Source organism: Rousettus aegyptiacus, unplaced genomic scaffold (assembly GCF_014176215.1).
Source record: "Rousettus aegyptiacus isolate mRouAeg1 unplaced genomic scaffold, mRouAeg1.p scaffold_m13_p_12, whole genome shotgun sequence".
NCBI classification, from domain to species: domain Eukaryota; kingdom Metazoa; phylum Chordata; class Mammalia; order Chiroptera; family Pteropodidae; genus Rousettus; species Rousettus aegyptiacus.
The window spans coordinates 76975694-77001724 of NW_023416287.1; the positions used below are offsets into that span (position 1 = coordinate 76975694).

Here is a 26031-nt window from a genome sequence, read left to right on the forward strand (position 1 = left end):
CAGCAGAGGAGATGAAGGGCGCATGCTGGCGAAACATCCTGGTGCCCCATTTATCTAGAGGTCAGATGTTCAATGGTTTCAACACTCTGGAACATGGCTACAAACTATAACTAAATGAAAAAGGCTGTTCGATAACTCAGCTATGATCTATGATGTAGTTTCTGCATAAAAATCAATGACTTCATGGGACTGATTCTGTCTGGTAACCACATCCATCATTTAAGTATCCGATAGAGATCTGAGCTCTGACAACAATATAACAAGGAAATTGGATAGAAAGTAACTGGTGGTGCTGGGCATGCTCAGTGAGCCTCATGATTAGGAAGGCTTCCCTAAGAAAGTGGCGTTTGCAGTGAGTCGCTGACTCACTGAGACTGGCACAGGGGCCCCCAGTGGACTCATGAAAGAGGTCAAGGGAAGAGATACAAATGTGGGCGTCTCCCACGTGCAGACGCCTGCTTAGAGCCAGGAGAAGATAAAAGCGCCCGCGGAGCCCAACTATCCCTGTGGGCAGGGAAGAGGGTACGGCTCCTGATAAAGCCTGGCATGAGCGAGGAGTCCAGGGCTGTCGTGGCATGCTCAGGGAGGGAGAGGGAAAGGGGGCCAGGCAGCATGACCCAGCAGATCTCGGGACTGGTCTGGATGGCCTGCATCCCGAAGCAGCAGCGTGTGTAGGAACTGGAGGAGATGGTCTCTCAGAGCAGTACCACTTGGGGCTCGGGCCTGCTGAGAGGTGTAAAAAATCTCACCTCCCACCTTCTGGCCCCCCATGTGGCTGGGCCTCACCTCCCTTCAGGCCAGCCGGGTACTGCAGGGGCCGCTAGTGTGTTTGTGAAGAGCCTTGCGCCTTCGGGCGGTGTTCCTAAACCACACCTGCACCTTGTGAGCATCCCTGTCCTGGCTCAGGCTGCCTCCCCTCGGGAGGTGATGCAGGGCAGCCCCCTCCCTGTGCCACCGCCCGGGGCAGCAGGCACCCAGACCCTTGGAAAGGTCTGGGAGAGTGCCTGTGTTCAGGCGGGTGCCCTGAATACTGCTCCAAGGCAGGGCCGGCCCACGTGGCTGAGGCAGGGTGTCGCCTTGATGGCTTTGGTCAAGGCTTCTGAAAGCACGGGGGTTCTCTGGAGGCTTAGCAGAGAGCAGCAGGAGGGCTACACTGGAGTCTGAGGCTTCCCGCCGTTTCTGAGCCTGAGCACCTTTCTCCAGGAACCGCCGGCCTCCCGGCTACACAGGTGGCTGCCGCTGCACAGCTACCACTGACCAGCAGAGTGGGAGGCTTGGAGAACCTGCTATTGCAAAACCCAGACAGAGAAGCGACAGTTCGGCGTTGGCTTCACTCAGTCCACCGCAACTGTTTGCCGTGGGACACTCACCTTGAGGACCTTCTTAATGCCATTGATGGTGGAGGTCAGCAGGGAGTGCACCTTGAGGTCATCGTTGACGTAATCCGCATGCCTGATGCACATGTAGAGGATATAGGCAGGCAGACAGGGCACTGTGCCTGCCAGCGTCTGCGGCTTCAGCTCTGACAGCAGCAAATGGCAAGGATTAGATTTACGGCGAATGCTTGGGGCTATGAGAGTCCTAGTCTGAAATCCAAATGTTTTCAATAGTTTCCTGTAGCTCATCTGAGAATAACCTCTCGCGGGGTAGGGGGCGGCAGGAGAGGAGTCGGGGAGGAGCTGTCCAGAAACACTGACCCTGACGACCGACAGTTTCAGAGGCTAGTTAAAAGCCCTGGACGAAAGCGTTCCTAGTCACTTGGTCTGTGCCATGCTCCTAATGCCCTGTCCTTACAACACAGACGAGAAGAGCCCACAGGCAGCCAGCTCCCTGTCTAAATTTACACGCAAAGGCCATGGTCCCGTGAAGGGGCCTGTGCCCCAAATCGCACTGAAGGCAGGAGCTGGCTCCCAGGGGGCCGTGCATCCCGATAACACTTGCTGCTGTGGGCACAAGGGGCTTTCAGCAGCAGGAAATGAGGGGCCGGTCCCAGGAGAACCTGGCGAAGCATGCACTCCCCAAGACAGCCCGTGTGGCTCGGAAGGCTGCAGCGACCGCCAGCCCATTTGGCTGTCCGTTTGGAGCAGTATACCTGGCAGCACCTGTCCAAACATTCTCAGAGCCAAGAGATCAAGAGGCGGCCGACTGGCCACAGCCACTCCTTCCTCTCCCCAGTGCCATTTAAAACATGTCTCACCAGCCTCTCTTCGCCAGTGCCAATTTGGCGAGAGTCAGGGACATCTATTACCTCAGCCCCTACCATCCCCCAGCTGCTCTCTTCTGCGCCCCCCGCTTCCACCAGGTGTGCTCTGGCAGGACCTGAAGGGGCCCATGACTCTCCCCAAGAACTTTAGCCTCCTACTCAGCCTCTAGGTCCTTCCCCGTCAATGCCCCTGGAGGGCCAGAGAGAAGCTGTCCACAAGCCAGGCTTAGAGCGATGACTGGTGGGACGAGCCCAGAGGAGGAGGAGGAAAGACTCACTGCTAAGGAAAGATGCAAGGTAAGAATGGCCAGACAGAAGGCCCCAGGCATCATGCGCCAGTACTGTATCCCCAGCCCTCACCTTCATTCTCATGACCTCCATCCCCCAACCTCCAGGCCTCCTGAGTTACCTCCTGAGTTACCTCCGGGAGGTGGCCACCTCCCCTCCACCTGCAGGTGGCCCAGGGGTGGGGGAAGGGGCAACGTCCTCAAATCTTCTGCTAGGGCTACCCTGGGACAGGGCTGGGGATATGCTCACAGCATCTCCAGTTGGTCCTTGAGTTACACTGTCCCTTCAAGTATATCCTACCCTTCGGGTTAAATGCTGACTACAAGCCATAATACTCTGGGTACATGGTTAACACTTGGGCATTTTATAGGCTCAACAGACGGCTGTGGCTCGGCCCTTGGTGTAATTAGAATGCCAGTAACATTTATACAGGAAAATATATTTGCAGGCCCAGACTTCCGACTTAGAGCATCTTGCTCTAGGCCTGACCCACGTGAAGACTAAAAAGAGCTGCTTCTGTCTAGGTATGTTCAATCTGAGAGCATATGACCTGAGTCCCGTTCCCCATAGCTCGCTGGGTTTGCCCATCTGAAAGTTAGCGTCTTGGGGAACGGGCCACGGCTCTACACTCAATCTCCTCAGCAACTAGCCAGTGCTGGGGACCTACGAGGTGGTCAGTGGAGTCTTGGAATTCACTGGCATGGGGTCTTTTGGAGAGAAGGTTACTGGGCACTGTGCTCAGGCAGCGCAGCAGACGACCTTGCCTGAGGCCACGTGAGCAATGACAGGGGTAAGGAGCCACCCATCTTCTGGCACAAGCAATCTCCATTATCATTATTTTTTACTCTAATGCTGTGAATTTGAGGTTCATTCACCAGAAATGAAAGATTCTTAGCAGCATCTGAACAAGATGCAGCCTATGTAAGAAGGTTTGAGATGAACTTATGTAACATTTGATTGTTGGACAATTGTAGGGGAAATTAACCTTTATAGAAAAAGACCAAAATACTCCACTACTAAAAATACCCAAGGCAAAGAGCCGAACAGAATCTGTGCTCGGCTGGAGTCACTCGCATCTTGCCGCAGCCCTCAGCCTTCGGTGCGGTGCTCAGCAGAGGAAAGCCTCGATGAACTGAAACTTCTCTAAAACAGTTTCTCTCTTATTCAAACTTCGAATGCCCCTGCCAAAGCGAACACTTCGAATGCCCCACATCTGAGAAGGATTCTGTGGCTTTAACACAGTCCTGTCCGCTCTGTTACATCTCTGGTGCCAGGGTAGGCGGGAGTCAGTCTCCTCACCCTCAATCTACGGATGAAAGAACTAAGGCACCACAGGAGATGGAGCTGATGGCTCAGGGCCCGGAGGACCAGGCCACCATAGAGTCCTCTGTGTCATCCAGCACCTTCTCCTCTAAGATTCTCCCTCCTGGCTGTGTGGTGGCTGCTGCACTGGGCTAGGCACCCGGTTAGCGGGAAGATGGGCGTTTTGAAGCCAGATGGGGAATGAGACCAGAGGCAAGGGAACCTGTACAATTGAGAAACCAGGCCCAGGGCTGGCGAGGAAAGTAGCTCCCAAGGGCCCTGCGTGCCGGTGCCAAACAGACTACAGCATCACCCAGGAACTCCTGAGAAAGGCAGCAGCTTGAGGTCATGGGTGTGAGGGGGACATGAAAGTGGCAGGGGTCGCGTGGGGGGTGTGGTGGGGGGACTAGAGGACAGAGTAGGGAATGGGGAGATGGAGCTCGGGGGTGTGCGCGGTGGTGGATGGGCAAGTGAAGGGCGGAGGGTGGGGGCAGGTGCCACAGAGGGTCCCGACCTGTCACCAGGTTCCGAATGAGCAGGGCCTCATCTTCCTTGTGGTACTCCAGCATGCCCTGGAAGTCTTTCTCTTTCCGCTGGACAGTGACCTGCCTGTTGAGCTCGTGGCGCCTCTTCTCACTCTGAGCTAACGTCTGGGCAGCTGGACAGGAAAGAGAGAGCTGGTCATGGGGGACGGGAGGGGTGGACATTCGAGAAGCATTTGAGGCGAGGAAGTGGTAGGGCTTCAAGACCGAGCCATGTCGATATGCTACATATTTACTTATTAAATCATATTGGACACCAGCTATACTTAAATAAGTTTTAAAAGGCAGCAGTAGTAGCTGCTGCTGCTGCCACCACGTAAGTGACCCAGAGAACGAAAACCTGAGGGACAGAAAACAGAAATCCAGAAATGGGACCGTGGGGCCTGGGGGCAGGAATGGCCCTGCCCTCTCAGACCCTCCTCTGGAGTAGCAGGCGGACATAAGCAGAGATTAAACCACCACCACCTGTGATGGGAGCTACGGCACATGGCATGTGGACTGCAAAAGGTGGGACTTGGACCCTGGGGATGTGGCTCCTGAGCTGAGGATGAGGGAGCTATCCAGGTGGTGAGAAGGGTTTTCCAGGTGGTGAGGTATCCAGGTGGCGAGGGGTATCCAGGTGGCAAGAGGGACGTATCCAGGAGGTGAGGTGACTGAGAGGGTTCCAAGCAAAGTGGGATGTGCAAAGAGTGGGTGGGGAGTGACATGATTAGATTTGCGGTAGAGTCAGGACGAGGACACTCCAGATGTTTCTGAAAGAGCATTTCGAATCTGTGTGACCTCTCCGGCCAGGCTGCGCTTTTGGAAGTTTAATCGCAGAATGGCCCTCTCCTTCCCGGCTCCACGGGGCGCATGCGGCGAGGCCCCTGTGGTTGGGCTTTTCGTGTTACGGAGCTTTCATTCGCAACACGAAGTCTTGCCTCCCGGCTTTACGCCCTGTGGGGGCAGGACCACGGGGTGCCTATCCTGGCTGCTCTTCCCTCCAGCTCTGCAGCTCACGGGAAACACCCAAATGCCCGCTGTATCTGCGTGGCTTTCGTCCGGATTCCGGCAAACTGAGAATGGCTGAGCTCGTGGGGTCAGAACGGTTCAGTCTCAGGACTGGGCTGGCGCAGGCACCAGGAAATCGGTGAAGCAGGAAGAGTCCGCAGAGCACGGCAGGTGTTGCCCTCCCCCGGGCATGGCGCACACCTGTGTGTCACACACACGCACACGCGCATACCCTACCTTCCAGGTCCTGGACTTTCTTCATGTAAATCTTCAGTTGTTTTTTGAGCTTCCTCTCATTCTTTTCCAGCTTTTCTACCAGTTCTTTAAGGTCCTAAAAGCAGAAGGGAGCAGTGAGAGAACAGAACGGATCTGCAACTAATCAAACACCAGACACTCCGACGAGGAAAAACTAATCTGGTCACATGGCTCTGTCCTCAAGAGCTCTGAAGTCTCAGCCAGCTTCTGCGGGGAGAGCCCAGGAAATACAATACTTCGCCTGGCCCACCTGGGTTGGGGGGCGGGACGTCCCATCCACGGCACCAAAGAGGCACCAAACCGCGGCTTTGCACCGCTCAGCTCCTGTGCCGTCTCTGCCGTCTCTTTAGGCCCCTCCCCTCGAATCCAGGAACACCGTGTTCCCTACCGTGGCAAGGGGGATGGCGCAGGCCGCGGTTCCAGTGCTGCACACTGGAACCCCCTGGGATCTTTAAAGCTTGAAATCAGTACGTTTAGGACAAACAAAAGGGAACACTGCGCTGGCTCCGGTGGGTGGTAAACTTGGGGAGTTGAGGTCCAGAGTCACAGAGGCTAGAATTATATATAGACAGCCGATGAAAGGATGAGGTCAGCGCAGGAGGAATCTTGGGAACAGATGAGCCTGCCTAGGACATCTCTAAACTTTTCCAGTTGCTACCAGGAAGGAGAGTCCCATCCTCTCTTCCACACGGCCCTGTAAGGGCACCTCTCGGACCACTCCCGCTGGAAGCCAGTCCCCCGAATTCCTGTAAACCCGGCCTCGGAGGCACCCAGCACCCGGGCTGTACTCCACATGCACAGGCCTCACTCTCCCTGTGGATGGCATCCTCCCTCATCCGCCAGTGGGCACACACGAGGCACTAATGCTTGGTCGGCAAGGGAACAGAGATGACCCCGGCCCCTGCCCTGGTGGCTATGCTTATGGGCCTGGCCTCTGCCCGGGTACACCGGGTGGACCACGCTCTGGAAGGGTCTCCCATCAGGCTGGAAGCTGAGCCCAACCTGTCACCCTTGTCCTCGCCTGCTCAACAGCCCAGGCTCCTGCTCCAGGCCCAGGGCCCACCACAGGGCAGAGAGCCCACCGGGCTGACTCCCAAGCTGTCCGGTGAGCTAGCATGCTTTCTCCACGGTTCCTCCCCGGGGCACAGCCCTCCTGGAAGGGGGTCGCTCACCACGCCGCTTGGCCAACGGCCCCTCCAGGAGCACAGGCTGCCTCCTTTGCCTGGCAGAAGCCAGTCTAATAAAATATGTAGATTTCTTTCCATAAAGCCACCTGTCTATATTTATGTGGGTGACATATAGTGACATGCAGATGGAGAGAAGGAGACAAAGAGAGCCAAGGCCGATCACTTGTATAAAAGTCCTGTTCAGGGACCTTAGTCTAGGGCCCTGCTTCCCGACCTGGAATTGAGTGAGCTGGCCACCCAGCACGGGGCCACCTGGCTGTAAAGTGGAAATGCTCCTGGACCGGAAGCTCTGTTGGTGGTGCAGGTTTGGGGCACTTCCTACTGCTCCCCCACAGGGACGCCGAGGTGCAGGCGGCCACGGGCCCTCCGGTGCGCCTGTATCCACGCTCCTCTCTCTCCTCTCTGCCTGTCTGCATGTGTGACGCCCCCGTCTGCACGCATGACACCCCCTCCTGCCTCAGCTCCAGCTTCCCCTGGAATCCTTTCTTTTCGTGTAACACTTGTTAATCTAACAGATAATGTTTTCGAAAACATGATCTTCTTTCTTTTTTGTGTGTGTCCTGCTTCTCCTACTGACCCGAGGACAGAATGCCTTCTGTTTCTCTGCACCTGCCAGAGCTCCTTTGGTGACTGTCTGCGAGGAGGGCCACCAACAACTCCTCCCGTGCCTCCTTCTAGCAAGAGTTGTCTACCCCCACAGGAATCTGACCTTCGTGGGATTTGTCTTGATCAAAAGAAGGTGGCAGAAGCGCGCGCCCCTGTACCAGTTCTGGGACAGGGTTTTAAGAGGCCTTTCGGTTCCTGCTTTCATTCTCTTGGAAGTCAGCTGCCATGCAAAGCAGCTCAGGGCAGCCCAGTGAATGATGAGAGCGGCTGTGGAGAGAGATGGACCGCTCGGAGGGGAACGGCCGGCACTGCGGCCCGAGACATGGGACCGAGGCCATCTCAGAGCCCCCAGCCCACCCCAGGGGGACAGAGACCAGCCATGCCCTCCGAGCCCTGCCATCACTGCTGACTGCACAACGCGGCTGCTGTTTCATGCAGCTGAGTTTTGGGGAGGTTAGTTATACCACAACAGGTGCCTGTAGTATCGCCACAAACTCTTGCTGACTGGAGGGTTCTAGATTCTGTTCCTGCAACAGAGCCAAGGACATAAATCATGTCCATTTGGCTAAAGGCCATCCATCCCTGGTCCCATTTTCTTCCAGAATCTGACTTCCCAGAGCTGGGACCCACCCGGCATGGCTACTCACCAGGTTCTCATTGGTCAGCCGGGAGAGCTCCTGCTGGGTGCCAAATTCCACCTGGGCCTCCGGGGACAGCAGCAGCGTCTGGCAGAAGGTCTGCTGCTGCTGCTCCAGCTCTTCCTTCAGTGCCTCCACCTGGGCCTTGAGACGCTCCGCCTCCTCCTCATGCTCGCGGCCCTGGGCCTGCAGCTGCGCCTCCAGCAGCCTGCACCAGGGAGAGGAGGCCAGGTGACCGAGAGGCCAGGTGACCGGGAGGGGTGGGGGCCGGGACGGACACGCAGCAGAGGTTCAGAAGCCAAGCGCGCAGCAGCAGCAGCAGCAGCAAGTGCATGAACCCAACAGGGGGTGGACGCCGAGGGGAACAGATCTGCGGGGCTCATCGGGCAAGCAGGCCAGCCTGTCCTCCCAGATGGGAAACCAGGGCCAAGTGTGACACCCCTGATCACAGGCCTCTTTCTCACCCCCCTCCTCACTCCCTTGTTCTTCATTCTTGAGCACAGTCTGTTGATTTGAGATTAAGAGATTGTCTCCACATCAAAATGTCATCAGCAGAGATGAATTTCTTATAGTATCTTCTAAGTAAAAGCATCCGCACCTGCCCCCAAACTCACAAGAATCTCAAGACAAAACTCTGGTAGACTGAACTAGTTATTTGCATATTTCCCTATAGGAGAGTCTCTGCAGGTTTTAGAAAGGCGAGCTCTTGGCCCCCTTCCTCTTTATTTATCTTCACCGCCAGCGCTCCCACTTTATCTCCCACTTTACATATGCAATTCCGCCCAGCCCCGATGCCCCTCAAAGCAAAATCTAAGACTATTCGCAAATGATCTGGGCGGAAGGTTTAGAATCAACTGACGTCAGGACAAGCAGCAGAGACACCTAGAGAAGATCTGCAGAAGGCTGGGGAGAAGTCTCAGAAGACTCTCTGGGTCTAAAAGGCCCTACCCCAAGGGGCGCCAGTCACCCAGGCGATTCTGGGAGAGCACCTGTTCTATCATAATAGAAGGCAAGAACTTCCTGAAGGTGCCTAAGCAGCCTCCTCTTTAGGAAGTTAAGTCCTAATGTGACGATGATGCTATGTGCATGAACCTGATTACCCCAACAAACTTCCCGATCCAGTAAATTTGGCATGAAAGAAAGGCAGGCGGCGCCGGATGAAAGGTACCATCAAAGCTTCCTGACGGGATCCGTGTGGGGAGAATTCACCTGTCTCTTCCTGGGATGCAGATAAGGACTGAGACCAGGGCCGAGCCCCGAGTGCCTGGGAGACCGCTGGTAGAGCCCTGGCTGCCCCAGAGACAGAAAGGTGAAGAAGCACCATGTGTCTGCAGTTCTGCCATCATTCTGGGAGGTGGTAATTGCCACGAGAGAGCAGGGAACAAGAGAGAAGGGAAAGTCTACACTGTCAACTCCCACAGAGACGTAACCATGTTTCCCTCTGCTCGCTCAGCAATGCTCGGCTCCCGGTGGCTTCTCAACAAAGTAACATGAATGAAAAAATGACAGGGGAATGACAGATTCACCCACTCACCACAGGCAGCGGCACCACCACAGGAAAGCAATAATAATGTGAGCATTGTGGGAGAGTGATTTGGAAATTAAATCAGCATTTTAGAGGACATAAAATATTTGGATAACATCCGATCTTGGCTACGATACACTAACAGCAATCGCCAGGAAGTCACAAGTTTAATGATAGAGGTGGAACAGAAAGATCAGCCTCTGATCTGTGCTGTGACTTTACTTTCCCGTCTTCCCTATCCTCCATTAGACTATAGCTCGATGACTTAGTCCAGGGTTCTGGGCAAGGTCCGAGAACCCTGCCCAGGCTTTGGGCTGGCCACCTCATCCTGCAGGTAAGAAAACTAAGGCCGAGAGAGGTTTGAGGCCACAGCCGGTGGCAGAGCTGGTTCTGGAAGCCAGATCTCCTAATGCAGAGGACTGTGTTTCTTTGTTTTACTACTGTATCGACTTACTTATGTATTCAACCACATCCAATCCGCTGAAAGAGAGCCATGTGGAATCACCTGGTTTCACATATGGGTGCCCCTCCAAGAAAACAAACTTCTAGGTGGGCAAGAATCTGGTCTTACAGAGCAGTAGCCATTACAATGACAGAAGCTAACATTTATTCTGTGCTTGCCACATGCCAGGCATGTACAGAGTGCTTTACCTGTGTTAACCCTCCTCCTTACGACGACCTGATGAGGCATGTTCTATTCTGATCCGCATTCTGCCAGCGAGTACATGCAGGCAGAGATGTCACCCTGCTCACATATGGTGGAGTCACGTTTGAACCCAGAGCCAAGTGACACACTAACTAGAGAACCAGCCGACCTGTCCTTTCTTTTCCCAAGAACAGATGCTCTTGTTGCTGTGATGAGACTTCCGCTACGTCATCAGCGGGCAGAGCTTTGAAGAAGGTGTGCAAGGGCACCCGTCCCAGCTCTGCCCCATCTTAGTTTCCTCTTCTAGGAAACATGCCCGAAGACCACTGCCCATCTATTGTTGGGCGTCTCAAATGCACGAAGCTATGTCACGGCCCCAAAAAGCCACACACTGGCAACAAACACCTGGCGTGACTGTCACGTTGTCACCTCTGTGCATGTCTAACCTCCCTTGCTAAACTGCTCACCCATGGCTGAAGGCCAACGGGTTATGGATTCACACTCTGGTATCAGATAGAACCAGGTTCAAATTCTGGATCTTCTGTTGAAGAGGCAAGTTTCCTCACCTTGCAAGGTTCAGGGCCCTTGCTCCACGCGTGTGCGGTGAGGGTTAGACTTGATACCTGCTGCACGCGTAGCGCAGGGCCTGTGAGCTGTGGTTAGCTCCAGGCAGTCACCGGGGCAGGGACCAGCAGGCATGCTGGAGGGCAGGCTTCCTGGAGCCCTGTGCGCGAGCACAGCCGGCAGCACACATCCGGCCGGCGCGCACGGCTGATCCGGCGGAGTTAGGACAGTCAACACGCAGCAGGGAAGCAGCACAGACTCAGCAGCCCCCAGCATAAAACTTCCTTCTCAGCCCTGTCCTGCACAGCTGTGTGTCTGCGGCCATGTGAACTCCCCCTCCACCCGCTCTGTTCCTTAGAGCCAGTGAGCTGGACCCAGTGGTTTCTACGGTTCCACTGAGCCTTCAAGTGTTATCACCTTGACCCAAACAAGCAGCTTGGCCGAACTCATCCGCACAGCCCGGAGGGCCAGACGGGGGCCCGGAGGGGCTACGCCCGCATCTCCCCGTGAACTGTACCTCATGCCCTCGCAGCCACTCCAGCTGAGGAACAACTAAGCGTGGACACGAGCAGGCAGAGCAGACAAAGCAGACACAGAGAAGAAAGGCATGTATTTGACCTGGCAACTTGCTTTAGGCCTTGGTAGGCCAAGCCGAGTTCTCCATCTTCATTCAAATAGCCCCAATCCTCAGTCTTGCTAGAAATAAAGTACGAAGAAAAAAACAAAAAACAAAAAAACAGGGCATCCAGTGTAGAGGAAAGAGACAGGCAGGCAGAGAACGCAGGGAAGTGAGGGGGTCCTGGCCGGGGTTTGGAAACGAGAGGAGGGAAGGCTCAGGAAGCCCCGGCTCCCCTCCTCCTCTCCTGTCACCAGGACCTGGGTGCCGGCAAACCTCGTCTGTCCTCCAAGGCTCCCTGGCTCCAGTACTGCCATGCGCTCACGTGTGGGACTCCCCAATCCTCACCAGGCAGAACACGTATGGCCGCAGAGAGAGCACAGTGTGCCACGGGTTCGGTGGCACCGTGAGCCCCGGGCTGGCTCGCGCCTTTACCCATTCTCGCACAGTGTCCCTCCCGCCTACCAGAGTCTTTGGGGGAGGAAAGGGAGAACCAGGAGAGACGCAAACGGGCAGGGAGGAGAGGACCCGTGGGACCTGCAGACGCTGAGCAGACATTCACCGTGCAGGGCTGCGAGGCGGTCTCCCAGACGCTGTGTGCTACAGAACAGCACCTGGGGATGTCTGAGCCATCGAGGATGAGGAAGGAGCCTACATACTGTGCCTGCTTTCCAAGGGGCATCTCTTTTCTGTCACATCTTAAGGACACAAAAGTCCTAACTCATCTCAACTCCAGCCCTCGCTGCAATCTTGCAAAAAGAACAGCTAATAAAAACTGTCCCCTTGACCTTAGAGCTGGGGCGCATGAGACCTATTTACTCCACTTGGACAGAAGGTCAGATACCTTCCACTTGGAAAGTCTTTTGTCTTCTCCAGTTGCCTAGTCAGCCTGCTGTCAGCAGGGCAGCTCCCGGAGGCCAGGCGCGCGCACACACACACACACCCACCCACCCCACGAGAGGGAAATGGCCTGGGAGGGCGCGCCACCTGGTGGCGTGCGAAGGAAAACCCCAAACAGCTCACAGGAGTGCTTGATGTCAACTAATAAAATCAACAAATATTCATGGAAAATCTCTTGTGTATACATCACCGGTGCTGAGCCCCGTTCCCAAAGAGGCTGCAGACACACACAGGCATAAGCAGCAGGCCGAATCTCCGACTGCGGGAGGCAGCAAGACACAGCGCTGAGGAAACTGGAGAGCCAGGTGTCCGGAGGGTCAATTCCCAGGTCTGCTGTTAACAAGCTGGAGGCCAGAGCTAACCACCTGCACACCCGGGCCTGTGTCCTCACGTGTGAAGTGGAGGCTGAAGGATCTGAGAGGCTTCGTCTAGAACTTTAGCTACATAACCTTATTAACTGTAATGGCCATGTACCCGAAGAGGCCCAGGACAGCATTTACTTTCCCTCGGTGGAGATGGAAAATCAGGACCCAGCAACCCTCCCTCTGCCCAGCTGAAGGACCTGCCTCCCTGTGGACAGAACCAGCAAAGGTTCCTGCCATCTGGGAGTCGGTCCGTTTTCTGTCTCTAAAACGACCACTCCGTGCTCCATGAACGTGCTCTTATTTCCTTCGTTTGCACCCAGACTTTCTACCCAACTGCCCAGATTTCTCAGGATCTCTTGAGAAATGGGCTGTGGCAACCCCGACACCATGAATGCGAGAGAAACATTTGAAATGGCAGGTGGTGAATTATTCGTGGATAGATGTGGCCACGCCACTGAAAGAGGCAGAAATTATGCTGATGGCTCAAACTAACAGGATCTGGGGGAAGCGTAAGGGAAGAATCACCTTCTAGAAGAAAGCTGAGCGTTTCCGGCCAGGAGCAGGTGAAGGGAGGACCTGTGAGCAAAGCTGAGCAGAATCAGCACTCTGCCCCACCCCACTTTCCATTCTGACCAAGACATCCCGCAGCAGCTGGGGCACCTGGCCATCAACTCCAAGCCAGTCCTAGGGCAGCTAGCTGCGCACACCCCTCCTAGATAAGCCCAGGTGCTCCCATGAGAATCTAATGCCTGATGATCTGAGACGGGGCTGAGGCGGAGATGCGGGCACTGGGGAGCGGCTGCAAACACAGATGAAGCTTCGCTCACTCGCTCGCCACTCATCTCCTGCAGTCTAGGGGTTGGGGACCCCTATTGGTCTGCAGTCTAGGGGTTGGGGACCCCTGCATTCGGGGGTGAGTAATCACCCCCAAGCCCAGGTGGCAATGGCAAAGCTAATCTTTGTGTCGAGGACTTTCTGTTGCTTCCCGGGACCTGCTAGGTGGAGGGCCTGCAGGAGCTGCCCAGGGAGCTGAGGAAGGGACCAGTAATGCTCTCTAAGTCTCGCTTTGGAGCTGTGTGGACTCAGCAAGGCCTGGGTGGAAACAGCCAGTGGCCAAAGGAACACACTCTTCCTGGAGCCTGACCTGAGCCCCGGTCACACTCCCGTCCCTACCTAACTCTGCGGCCTTGACTGCATGCCTAGAGTAAGGCCAGCCTGAGAGTACCAGGAACCTCTGCTCTCCGATCCCACTTCCCTAGCCCTCTCCCACACCCACCCTGACGGACACGGCTCCAGACGGCCCTGAGAAGACACTCTCCAAACACCCACCTGTCGGCAGCAGCCTATCTCTGGGGAAAGGACTAGCCCTCTCTTTATTTAAACTATCATATATAAAATGATAATAATGGCGTTAGCTTCTCTCAGTTCCCGAGATGGGACACGAGAGAGCCTTTTGGAAGCTGTAGAGCTACACACATTCCTGCGGCTATTCCCAGAACCACCAAGAACCACGGGCCCTCAAGACTGGCTTCTCTTCCCCCATCTGAAAACAACGGAAAAGACAAAGACGCATTTGTAAAGATCGAAAGGGAACTCTATAAACTTAAGAGTTCTCAAGTGATAAAAGCTTTGAACTTGAGAGCCACGGGCTCTGAGGCTGCGACTGGACATGGGGAAGTGTTCCAAATCCCTCCGGAAAGCTAACCAAACCTCGGCGTATGTAAGTGCTTCACACCTTCGCACGTGTGATACAATTTATACTTAAGCCAGGAGGACAGTAGGAGAGGAACAGCTGTCCCCGGGGCAGGCCTTGTTCTAACAGGCTGCCCCGGCCAGCGCCGCTCCAGGAATCACAGTCCACGTCCTCCTGCCTGGCCAGCCTGCCCATGGCCGTCCTCCCTCCCTGCTGGGATTCACCAACCTGGAAGAGAGGCAAACCCACGGGTGCTGCTTCCACACTTCCAGGCCCAGGGGAGCAGGTTCCTGCAGAGGCCCCTCCCCTCCCGGGCGCAGCGGCTTCCTGTACTTAACTGGTTTCAAAGGCTGTTAGTTCCCTATTACAGCCTGGGCTTGCTGGGAATGGAATTATTTTAAGCTATCAGAGAAGCTATTTTTATTTTATCACCATCATTACTGCTGCAAAGGAAGACAAATCCAGGGCATTAAGCAGCCCCTGGAAAGCCTACACTTGGGACGGGATCCCTGACAGCCATCTGGATGAAGAAAAAGGGGGCTGATAACAGCGACGGTTCTGAAGATCAGAAAGATAAGCACACCAGCTTGTCAAGACCAGACATGCCTATTTCTTTCTTTCCTTTTTTAAACTTTAAATATCACCTGTGCTCTTTTTTCTTATTTGTCGTGTTTCTTATCTTCACCTAAGGTAATTTAAAAGGACTTGACTCTAGTTTTAGCACTGTGAGATTCACCTTCATTTTCCTCTCTCTGTCCTCTAGGGGAAAAGAATTACATCTCTGTTGAAATAAACTGAGCTTCCACCTAGGGCCTTACTGACAGGGGGCGGGAGGCAGCCCGACCTGCAAGTCAGACCTTCTGGATTCTACCCGTGACTCAGTGACAGGCCAGCTGTGGGCCTGAGCAGTTCCACCCTTCTGGGCCTCGATTTCCTTATCTGGGCCTCAGTTTCCTTATCTGGAGAAAGAGAGGCTACATCAGAAGATCTGGCGATCAGAGCACTAAGAGGTCTTCGGTGATTCGGCGACATGCCCTCAAACGACTTCGCCTCACGCTCCCAGAGCCACCTACCGATGTCTTCCGGAAGTGCTTGCGGTTTTCCGCAATGTTAAATGCTTGGTGATGGCTCAGCATGCAGTGAGTTGAGATCACAAGAGAAAGGTAGCCAGCGAAAAGGCCAGCTCTGTTTTCCCCTGTGCCCGCAGGGGCGCAAGGAGGCAAAGATAATAATAGCGGCGATGGTAACACTGACATTTTTTTTTTGCGTGCTCATCACGTGCAGGCACTGTTGTAAGTGCTTTATGCAAACCAGCTCATCTAATCTCAGTCGCCATATGAGGCGCGCTGCTACGACTGTCCCCAATTCGCAGAGGAGGAAACTGAGGTCCTGAATGGTTAAGAAGTCGTTGCTAAATAGTTGGCGACAGACGGGACGCCAGCGTGCCCATTCCCAGGTCCTCTGCCGCAGCACCTTGGGGTCTCTGCTCTGCCCTACATCCCAGGAGGCCTGCTGTCTCCTCGGACAGTTGCTCTTTTGCCTTAACCCTGGATAGCTCATCCTTGAGGAGGGACCAGTGTGGCTGGTTAAATCCAGGGCAACCTCATTCTAGCCGACATGGTTAGTGGTCAAATTCTCCCATCCAATCTCTGCAGTGCCTTGCTTGGGTTCCCTCTAAAGGTAATGGGGTCGTCACTGAGGAACGCCCCCCAGCTGGGTTGGGTAAAGATGGCAGCACAGTACACAGCTGGAACAGACCCTACTCCTTGTTTAGTTGGGCTACTTTGTGCCAACCTCCTTCTCAGTGAGGAACGCCACTCTCGGCCAGCCCTTCCCTTTCCTTGGCCTCCTGTCAAACCTCCCAGTGAAGCTCCCTTTCTGAATGCTTCTCAGAGGGACTGGGTTCCGGAGGCTGTACAAGGTGTTCCTGGAGCCTTGCCAAAGCTAACAGCAGGCTCCTAAGGACAACGGACTCGCTGCTCCTTCTCATTTACCTCCTATAGCAGATAAGGCTCTGATGCTGAGCGCACGGCGGGTGCCCGAGGGGTGGCCTTCACAGATTAGGTTGGGCAGGGCCCCTTTGCCAGCATCTCCTCCAGGTAGAGTTACCACAAGGTAGGACTTACCTGTTTGTCTGGCAAACTCCATGGTAGGCCTCGATGGCATCTTCCTGATCTACGTGCTTTTCACTGTTAGGCCAGCTTGTTCTGGAATTAATATTTGGTTCCTGGAAGGTCCAAGGTTGAAAAAATAAATAACTCTGGTTATACAAACAGCAGCCATGAAATGACTTCATATATAGACAGAGGTATAAAAATGATCCTTAGGAAAAAGACAATGGCCCAGGACATGCCCAGATAATAGCAGTTAAACCCGGGCAGGAATGTGGCCTTTTAAAGGTCACGCTGGAAGAGTCACAGAATGACGAGGTCTGGCTGTGACAGGCGCCGAGTGTGGAGGGATGAGGATAAGAAGACAAGGCCAGCGTCTCCAGAGGAGCAAGCACCCCAAATCCAGAGGATGTGACTAAAATCTGTCTGTTTTGAATCCTCCACACTCATTCCTGCCCACCATTACGGCCCCCGCCCTGCCATGCTGCTCCGGGGGCCGTGCCCGAGAGTGACCCAGGTGGCCCCCAGCCCCTCGTTCTCACTCCACAACCTGTCCCAGAAGGCGTGAGCATTAGGAACAAACGCTGAGTTGGACGTGCTGCCCCGGGAAGGCCTTCTCCACCTCAGAAACAAAGTGAATCGCGAGGGGCAAGGCATGAGCTGCAAAACCAGGACGAGGGGGCCGCTCGGGCTGTGGCCCTTGTCTCTGACTCTGTGCCTTCTTCCCATCGAACACATTCATATCGAGGAATTTCAGAAGGTTATAGAAGTGTCCAGCAGAGTCTCCCATGAAAGGCCGTGCTGAGGAGGGCAGCAAAGACGTTGCTCTCCCTTTTGGGGAGACCTGGTGCAAAAGACTCTGCTCTTTTAGGTTTAACACCCTGTTTTTCTTATGTAAAGATACGTAAGAAAAACACCAACTCGATTACTTAGCGCCCCCCCAACGGGCCCGACCACGGCCGCCAGGCTGGTTACCGTGTTCTTGCCCGCAAGTCGGCGCTGGTCGGCGCTGACGATCTGAGTCCTAAGGATGAGCACCTCCTCCTTGCGAACCTCGAGCTCCTCGTTGGCCAGCCTGAGCTGGTTCAGGAGGAGGCTGTAGCTGTCTGGGGAGCTGTGGGTGGAGTTGTTCTGGGAGGCCTGGTCCGCCACGGCTTTCCTCAGCTCATTCAGGTCATTCTTCAGCTTCTTGTTCTCTGACTCCAGCTCTTGCCTCTGGAAGACAGCCCGAGGGCCACACTCCATCCATTCCCGCCCGGATCCAGGGTACTCTCCCCATGCGGGCCCCCTCCTCAGCCTCCCTCAACCCACCGGCCCTGTCCTCCTGGGAAGTGAAGAGCAACCTGCCCACTGTAACAATGAAACTCAGGGCGAAAGTTCAGATGGCATCAGTGAGTAGTCAAAGCCGGGGCCTAGATTTGAACCCACCACCCTAAGTTATTGGTGTGAAGCATCTGACATGATGCCTCTATGATAGCATCTCCCAAAGTGATTCCATAGCATATTCTAAGTGTGCTTGGCTAATGAAGCCCTTCCTTGTGGAAATGTCATGTTAATTTTAAACAACATGCTTTTAACACAGGACTTCCTAGAACCTTCACACCTTGATGTGCTTTGTGACTTTCCAAGAGAGGTTATGAGATGCGGAAGTTCCTAAACTTATTTATCTAGTGAGCCCACTCCCCCCTTCCCTAAGAGCATCACATGACCTAATAATTTAGAAAATATACCAAGAATACCCTTTTGTTCTTTTGGTCACATAGAAAGCCACCAACTGCCAATGACAATGTAGGAAAAACTACTTATATTCAGAGTTGCAAGTGCTACTGAAATTCAATTTTGGAAGGTATTTAACTTTTTCTGGATAAAATAACGGTTTGAGATAAATTCTGAACATTTAAAGTCAGACAATCACACATATATTGCTGGTAGGGCCCTGGGATACATGAGATTCAAAACTTCCCAAAGAAACCCCAAAATGTGGATAAGTAGGCATGAGTCGCACATTTGTTACCGAGCTGTAGAGACATAAAACTAGGAGCCATTGGGCATAACTCTTATTTTCCAAATGAGGACGCTGAGGATGGAGAGAGAAGGCCAAGGCGTTCTGTAGAGGCCACGCCAGGACCAGAGGCCTGGACTCCCATCTCGCAGCCCCACCACACACATCAGGCCTCCTCGACTGCTCTGCCAGGTGGGACCAGCCCCAGGCCCCTTCCACCCAATCCCGCCCCCACGGGCGGCATGCCTAGGCCGTGAACCCAGTACCCGAACAGCGTGCTTCTGCCCTAGAGCTGGGGTTTCTTCATACGATATAGGAGGATCAGGGGGAAATTCTGGTAGCGGGATCCTGAGTTAAGCAAAAATCATGACTTGTCAAGGAGTCCTCCCCTGTAGCCTCATCTCACGCACGTACTGTGGGCAGGTTTTTCAAAGTCAATTTGGTCGGGATGAGGTTGGAAAAAAGCAGCCACGCAGCCAGGTGTGTAGACTCGTCACCTGCTTAGATCATTGTCTTCCTGCTCAGGAAGCATCTACACTTTCCGCCAGCAGCGTACACTTCCCACCCTTCCGTTCTCCTCACAAGCATTCAGCCAGACACACAGAGAAGGGGCCCGCTAACTATGTGTTGACTCGGTTTTGCCTAAAAGCCCAATTTCCATTATTTCTCTGAAGGTCCGGGGCCATGAAGTGAGAAGCACCTCAGCTAGTCTCCCTGACATCGGTCCTCCCTTCAAACCAGAGGTCCCCAGGCCAGCATCTGCGACAAGGCCTGTGGATTAAGTCGGTTTCGCTACAGACAATGGAGGGAATACCAGGTCCCAGAACTCAGAATCCTGGGCTGTCCACAGAAGCGGAGTGGGGCAGTGACAGAGTTGTGAGATCTCTGGACAAATATTTACTGGGCCCCCCTGCGTCAAGCCCCGCGCCAGACAGTGAAGATGTGGCCTGTGGGAACGGGGTGGCGCCTTCCTCACAAGGTCGCTGAATGGAGGTGTTGAGGCAATTTTAACACGTGAGTCCTGAGGGAGCGCTTCCCAGAGAGACGAGAGCTGTGGTTCTCAGAGGCGATGGGCAAGAGTCCCGCAGGGCGTGTGAAAACAGATCGCTGGGCCCCACCCCAGAGCTTTGGATTTGGGGGTCTTGGCGGAGGCCCGAGAATGTGCATTTCTAGCATGTTCCCCATGATGCTGGTCCCAGGACAGCCCTTATAGAATGGCTGGGCTAGACAGGCTCACAGTTCTAAACCTGGGTGGGGCTCATGCCCCCAGAGCCTCTCCAGCTCCTTCTCCTCTCCTGGGGCTCAGCCTCTGGAGAAGGGCAGAAGGCTCGATGCCACAGGGGTTTAGCACGTCCAGAGACTCCCCGCCCCCTAGACGGTTTTAGAGCTTTTAAATATCCTATGCGGGAAATAAGTCTAATCAATGACTTAAGAAGAAAACCCCTATAAAGCACCCTCTTCTTACACCATTGGTGTGGCCCTAGCTTTTCAGAAAGGCTTGGGCATGATTTAGGGCTGTTCTGAATTATGTGTGGTCCTATAAGTGGGACCAGAGTGACTGACCCTCGCCAGTGGGGTACATTCCCAATTACAAACTCTGTGGGAACGAGAGAGTAGGACCGCCCTAATGCCCCATTCTGGTGGCCACCTGGTCACCAGGCCATCACTGGATGCACTGGGAGATCCCGGCCTTACATCTCTCCTTGCAAGTCTTGATTATTTTCTTCAAAGTGGTGTTATTCCCCGGACACATTTTAACTGAAACTGTATCAGGTAGGTAAGATATACGTGACATAATAAGAAACAGGCATTTGGTCTCTGGCCCCAGTTCCTGGCACAGTTTCCAAAACTCCTTTGTAACTTCTTGGGTGATCCGGGTGCTAGAGCATCGTTTGTTATGACACGTGGTCTTAGTCCCAGGTTCCCAGCACAGAGCTTCTGATGCCCTCAGAATTTCCAGTGTGAGGGATGAAAGAAGCATCTCCTGCTATTCAAAACAAGCTTCTTGCCACCACACCTGCGTGCGTGAATGAGGTGACTCATGGAGGTGGGGGGCTGGCTGCCGGAGGAACCAGGCTCACGGTCAAAACGTTGGAGCTTTCGGCCCTGGCACCAGCTCCGGGAAGGGGAGGGCCTGGAAACTGAGCTCAACGCCAATGGGTAACGATGGAATCAATCACGCCTATGCAATGAGACCGCCGTAAAAACCTGAATGACAGGGCCTAGAGTTTCGGGTCGGCGACCACATCGTGATGCTGGGAGAGCGACGTGCCTCGAGGGCCCGGAACCTACACATCCCTCCCCGCACCCCTCGTCCTCTGCACCTCCTCCGCTCCGCCGTTCCGCTCGTGTCCTTCCTGATAAACCGGTAATAGTTAGTGAAGGGCTCTCTTGAGTTCTGTGAGCTGTTCTCACAAATTATTGAACCAGAGGAGGGTATGGTGGGAACCCGCGATTTGTGGCCAAGTTGGACAGAAGCATGGGAGGCCTGTGATTGGCATCTGAAGTGAGGGCAGCCCTGTGGGATTGAGCCCTTCACCAGTGGATCTGTGCCAACTCCGGGTAGTCTGTTCCAGAAATGAGTTTGGCTGTAGGATATCCAGTTGGTGTCCACGGGGAACTGAAGAATTGCTTGGTCTGGAAAACCCCCACATTTTGTATCACAGGTATTGTGAATAGAGGGCACGGTTTCCTATTAACATATACGAACTAGTTCCTTGCAGTAAACACAGATTTTCCTTCATTTCAAAGATGAAGAAAACTAAAGTGTTGGAAGAGGAAATCGCGTGCTCGTGGCTCTGCTTATTAACAGCCCCGAGCTTACGACCACGCTGCCTGACGCCCAGCTTTGCCATGCATCCTCCACAGGGCGAGAGTTCGGGAATCTCACCTTCAGACTATTGTAGGCTAGATCTGCATCCTGGTCCACATCTGTGTCACTCTTCAGTTGTTCCACCTGCATGGAAAGAGAGATGGAAAGGTGAGCACGGACTACAAAGCAGATACTCCACGAAAGTATTTCCGACCATGATGAAAACGGGCTGCTTTTGCCCGTGCACAAACGCACGTCCTTCCCGCCTTCGACCTGCAGCTCACTGCTTCAGGCTGCAGTGAAACTCCCCGTAAACATCTCCCTCCTGCCCGACTCATCCCCTCCATAACTTCATTCACGTGATCCTCACAGGCACCTATGGGTTGAATATGTGTAATACTGTGTCAGGGGTTGAATTAAGTTCCCCCAAAAGATACAATGACACCCTAACCCATGGTACTTGTGACTATAACCTAATTTGGAAAGAGGGCCTTTGCAGATGTAACCCACGTTAAGATGCAGTCGTCAAGGTGGGCCCTGACCCACTGTGACTGTCCTTATGTGAAGAGTAGAGACACACATGGGGCAGGCGGCATGAGGTGGAGGTGGAGAAGGAGTCATGCAGCTGCCCGGGGAACGCCGTGGATTGTGACCGACACTGTGAGCTCACAGAGAGGCAGGGAGCAGACTGTCCCCCCAAACCTTTAGAGAATGAGGCCCTGCTGACACCTGAATTCCTGACTTCCGGCCTCCGGAATGACGAGAGAAGAAATTTCTGTTGTTTTAAGCCATCCGGTTTGTGGCACTTTGTTTTGGCAGCCCTAGGAAACTGTGCGACTCACGAACTTATTAAGAAGATTAATTGATAGATAATAATTATGCATTTATTAGTGAGGTTAATGAGCTTTTAGGTATTTGGGGGATGTATGTGTACCTCTGTGTATCCTGCTTTCCCAACTAAATACCTCTACGCCTCCTGTGGAGAAGCCCGCTTTTTCCCTGTCACTCTACAACAGACCGTGCGGCAGCTGGTCCCCACTGATGCTCAGTAAATTCTGACATCGGAACTCCAAAGCTAGAGGACCTGGGTGGCAACGGCTGGAATACCAACCCATTAGGACTCAGCTGAGCTGGTGATTCCTGTCGTTATTTGGCAGCCATTCACCTTGTCCAAGGAGAAGGGACAGAAACACCTTCATAAATGGTGAACTGCTTGGGTGATTTCAAGTAATAGGTGATAGTCCCTGAATAAAGGTGGGTTTGGGGAGCTAAAACCTGACAATGCCTAATGAGATCAGCAGTGGTAGTAGCAACCTTAAATTCAAGGCCAGGCCATGACCAGCTGGATGGATTAGGTGTGCCCCAGGCTTCGAGACTGGGACCAGGGCAGAGCACCTCCGGCAGCTCCCTCCATAGCGAGGACGGATACACTGGCTGTGCTGTTTCCAGCCCTGCGACCTGGGAAGAGAACTCTCCAAGGCACCAGACTCTGCTCCGCCTCCCGCCATCAGCGGTGGGAGAGCTGTGCGAACCTGCTGGCCCAGGGAGAGGCCTGTGCCTGCCACATGCCCACGCACGACTGCTGAGTATGCAGGCTCCTGGCAAACAGAGATCGCTTACTCACATTCAGGTTACTGCGAGCATGAAGATGTGCTGCTGGCATCGTGTTTCTAAGTGGGCGGCCTTAGAGTCCCCCTGGCTAAGGTAACGTTGCCAGGCCCGGCTGGGGAAAGGGAACCGAGTGGATGGGAAGTCGAACACATGGACGGCCTGGCTGGCTGTCACAGACGCCTCATCCTCGTGGAGGGCTTAGTCACTCCCTCACTGATGGTCCATCCTACGGACTTCTTGTCATTCCTTAGGCAGAGCCTGGCCTCTTCCTATAGCTGAGATACTGGGTCATCTCTCACCAGAATGAAGACCCAAGTGGCTCGGGAGTCGTCCTGGGACCAAGGGCGGTTCTAGCAAAATGACCTCTGAAAGCTTGGTGTCAGGGCGCCATAGAGGGATGCCATCACCTCCCCTGTCCCACCCTGCCCTTCTCATTCAACTCTCTTGGAAACGGGGTCATTCTTCTTACGTGGAGAATGACCCTGATACACGTTAGAAGGCTATGGGCTGAGCCTACAGTTTTATCTCTTGCTCAGCGATTATTTTTCAAGCAAAGAGCTCCTTTTTAAAATTTCGTATTGTGATAAGCGAAAGACCTAAAGCCATCTTCCAAAATCATTCGGCGTGCCTGTGGTGAGGAACGCGGGGAGTGACTCTTCGGGGGCAGCTGGGTGGGCCAGCGACTCTCGTGTCAGGCTCTGCCTGGCGTCGTCCTCTGCGCAGCTTTCCGTGGGTCTGATTTGTGCTCACCTGGCAGGGTAGCTTCTCTTCTAATTGAATGAGTCACTTATAAACCTAATCCTTTCGCTTTCCAGTCTGAGTCCAACCCACCTGAGAGATTTAAATCCATCGGCAAGATTTACCTCCCCACTTACTGCTCAGGGAAAAAAAAAAAAACCTCATGAATTTACTAGCAACACAGATCAGCATCTGCAACACATTTGATTGGAAAGGGAAGCCGGGAATTACAAAAGGAGACAGTGTGCAAAGGTGGGAGCGGCAGAAAGACTGAGGATGCAGAGAGGGGTCTGGACCCCATAATCGGCAACACAGGCCTGAGAACGAACCCATTATGAAGTCAGCGAATGACACGACCCAGGTCAGAATCAGCCTTGACTCCCGTTAGAAGTGGTCCTTATCCCTCCCAAGAAACAGAAATGGCTCTTGCCTCCTCGTCGCTGCCGCCTGCGATGGGCTCCCGCTATTCCTACAACACCTGTCAGTGTGCACCCAGCTTGGCATTTATTTGAGCCCTACCGATTTTATTTATTTTTTTATTTTTCAACTGTTTGATGTCTGGTTCTTCCAAACTAGATTATAAATTTTCCAGTGGCTGAGGATTTCTCTTAACGTTTTTAACTCCTCTCATTTAATAAGCATTTTGAACATGAGCCTAGCACTGATGCCCAGAGGGTCCCTGAGATGGAGTGAGTGATATGTCTAGGGACACTAAGATTTCAAACAATCACCTTCTAAGACCCAAGATACGGATGATAATCTGGATTGAGGTGAGGGTACGGTCATGGGAAAGAAGGGTGATCACTGCCGACCTGGTCTGCTCCTGACCCAGCAGGACTAAACTCAAGCCTGTGCCGGACTCTGGCTATGGAAGGGCAATAGACTTTCTCTGCTTTCATCTGACTTCAGCTTGTAATTATACTTTAAATCATACATCCTGGTCCTCTTTGCATGTGGGGGATGATGCCACAGGTTCCCTGATGGCTTCGCCAGTGGAAATCCTTTGCCCTGGGGACGTTGGAAAGCTTACGTCTGTCCAGCTGGGGTGATTGGGGACACTTGCAGAGATAGCTCAGTATGACATCAACACAAGACAAAGCTATTCTCTGAAACCTGGCACCGGAATAACCCCACAGGGTCATGCCCTGCCACGTGAGCCCTGGGGGGACTGAGCTGGAGCATTCTCTATGCCAGCACCACAGGGTGCTGCTCTGTTGGCCTGCAGAACCCTCGCATACCTGGACTTTCTTGCTGTCCTGCTGGTCTCTCTTCTCCAGTTGGACCTGCAGCTTCTTCCTCTCCTGCTCAAGTTCCCGCACTCTCTTCTGCAGCTTCAGGAAGACTGCCATGTCCATGGCTGCCTTCTCAAGGCCAATTTCCTTCAAAGACAGACGAGGAGCAAGAAAGAGGAGGTTTAAACAGCTTAAATGCCTTAGGGAGCATTCGGCACCTCACTGCCTGCTGCTGTATCAGCTAGCTGTCTTTGCTCTCTTCCCTAACATCAGTCCGCATCTCAGATACAAAGCCAATGCCAACCGACCATCATTTCTCATATTAAAGTTGGCGCTCCAGGCTCATTTTCTGTCTCGATAACATCCGAGTCTCAACCATTTATATTCCTCCTGTGTGGGCCGCTTAAGATGACTGATCATATATTCCAAGAACAAACAGATAAAGACACAGTCATTTTATCTCGAAGTCAAAAGAGCTCACTTCTGGAAGATGGAGCCGCACTAGAGACACTGTAAAACTCAGGACATAGTGCTTCCTCATGCAGAACCAATGCGGTTGCTAATCACAGTGCATGTGCTTCGACCACCTGACTGCACCTTGAACCAGAACCAACGCCTGCCCTACCACGGAACCCATTTACCCCACAGATCTTACAGCATTAGTATCCCAGAATTTTTTTTTTTTTCTTTAGATTCATGCCCGGGTTCGCCCTCCAGAGTTCTGGCGTGTCCGGGTATGTATCTGCATGAGCATATCCACACGGATTTTTTAAGTACGTGTGCGGACGCACGTGACAAAACCGTTTGGTTCAGCCAGCCTTAGATGAGTGCTCTGTGCGTAGCCAGCACTGTGCTAGCACCTCTGGCCAGTGTCAAGAACTAGCCTCGGCTTTGTTGAAGAACATAAATGCACCGACGGAAATGCGGATGTCTGCATGTGAACGACCACATGCACAGGACCTGGGTGGTGCATTTGGTGTTCGGGTTGACTGTGGCCTCCAGACTTAAGAGGCTGCAGTGATAAAACCAAGGGTCTTAAGCTAGCATTTATTAAATGCTTCCTAAGTGCGTATAGCAAGCAACCAACCATGTCAGACTATACAAAAATAAACCTTTTATCCGGAGGCCCTCCTTTCTATCCTTCCATCCTTCACTCCGTCACTATCTCTTAGCATCCTTTAGCACTGGCCAGTCCCTGCAATTAT

General features: G+C 53.5%; 1 protein-coding gene across 4 annotated transcripts in view; it reads right to left on the reverse strand.

The window, feature by feature from the left end:
* The window catches only part of MYO5B (myosin VB), a 288112-nt gene that overhangs the window by 12684 nt on the left and 249397 nt on the right, over positions 1-26031 (reverse strand). For 3 of the 4 annotated variants that reach the window (XM_016164861.2, XM_036230034.1, XM_036230033.1), the window contains exons 26-33: positions 24833-24973; positions 21324-21389; positions 17407-17646; positions 16447-16547; positions 8021-8219; positions 5563-5656; positions 4308-4451; positions 1371-1522 (exon numbers count right to left, since the gene is read on the reverse strand). In XM_016164861.2, coding sequence (XP_016020347.2) covers positions 1371-1522; positions 4308-4451; positions 5563-5656; positions 8021-8219; positions 16447-16547; positions 17407-17646; positions 21324-21389; positions 24833-24973 — 1137 coding nt within the window. Of the gene's footprint in view, positions 1-1370; positions 1523-4307; positions 4452-5562; positions 5657-8020; positions 8220-11364; positions 11443-16446; positions 16548-17406; positions 17647-21323; positions 21390-24832; positions 24974-26031 lie in introns of all 4 variants that reach the window. The other variant, XM_036230035.1, reaches the window with a different exon arrangement.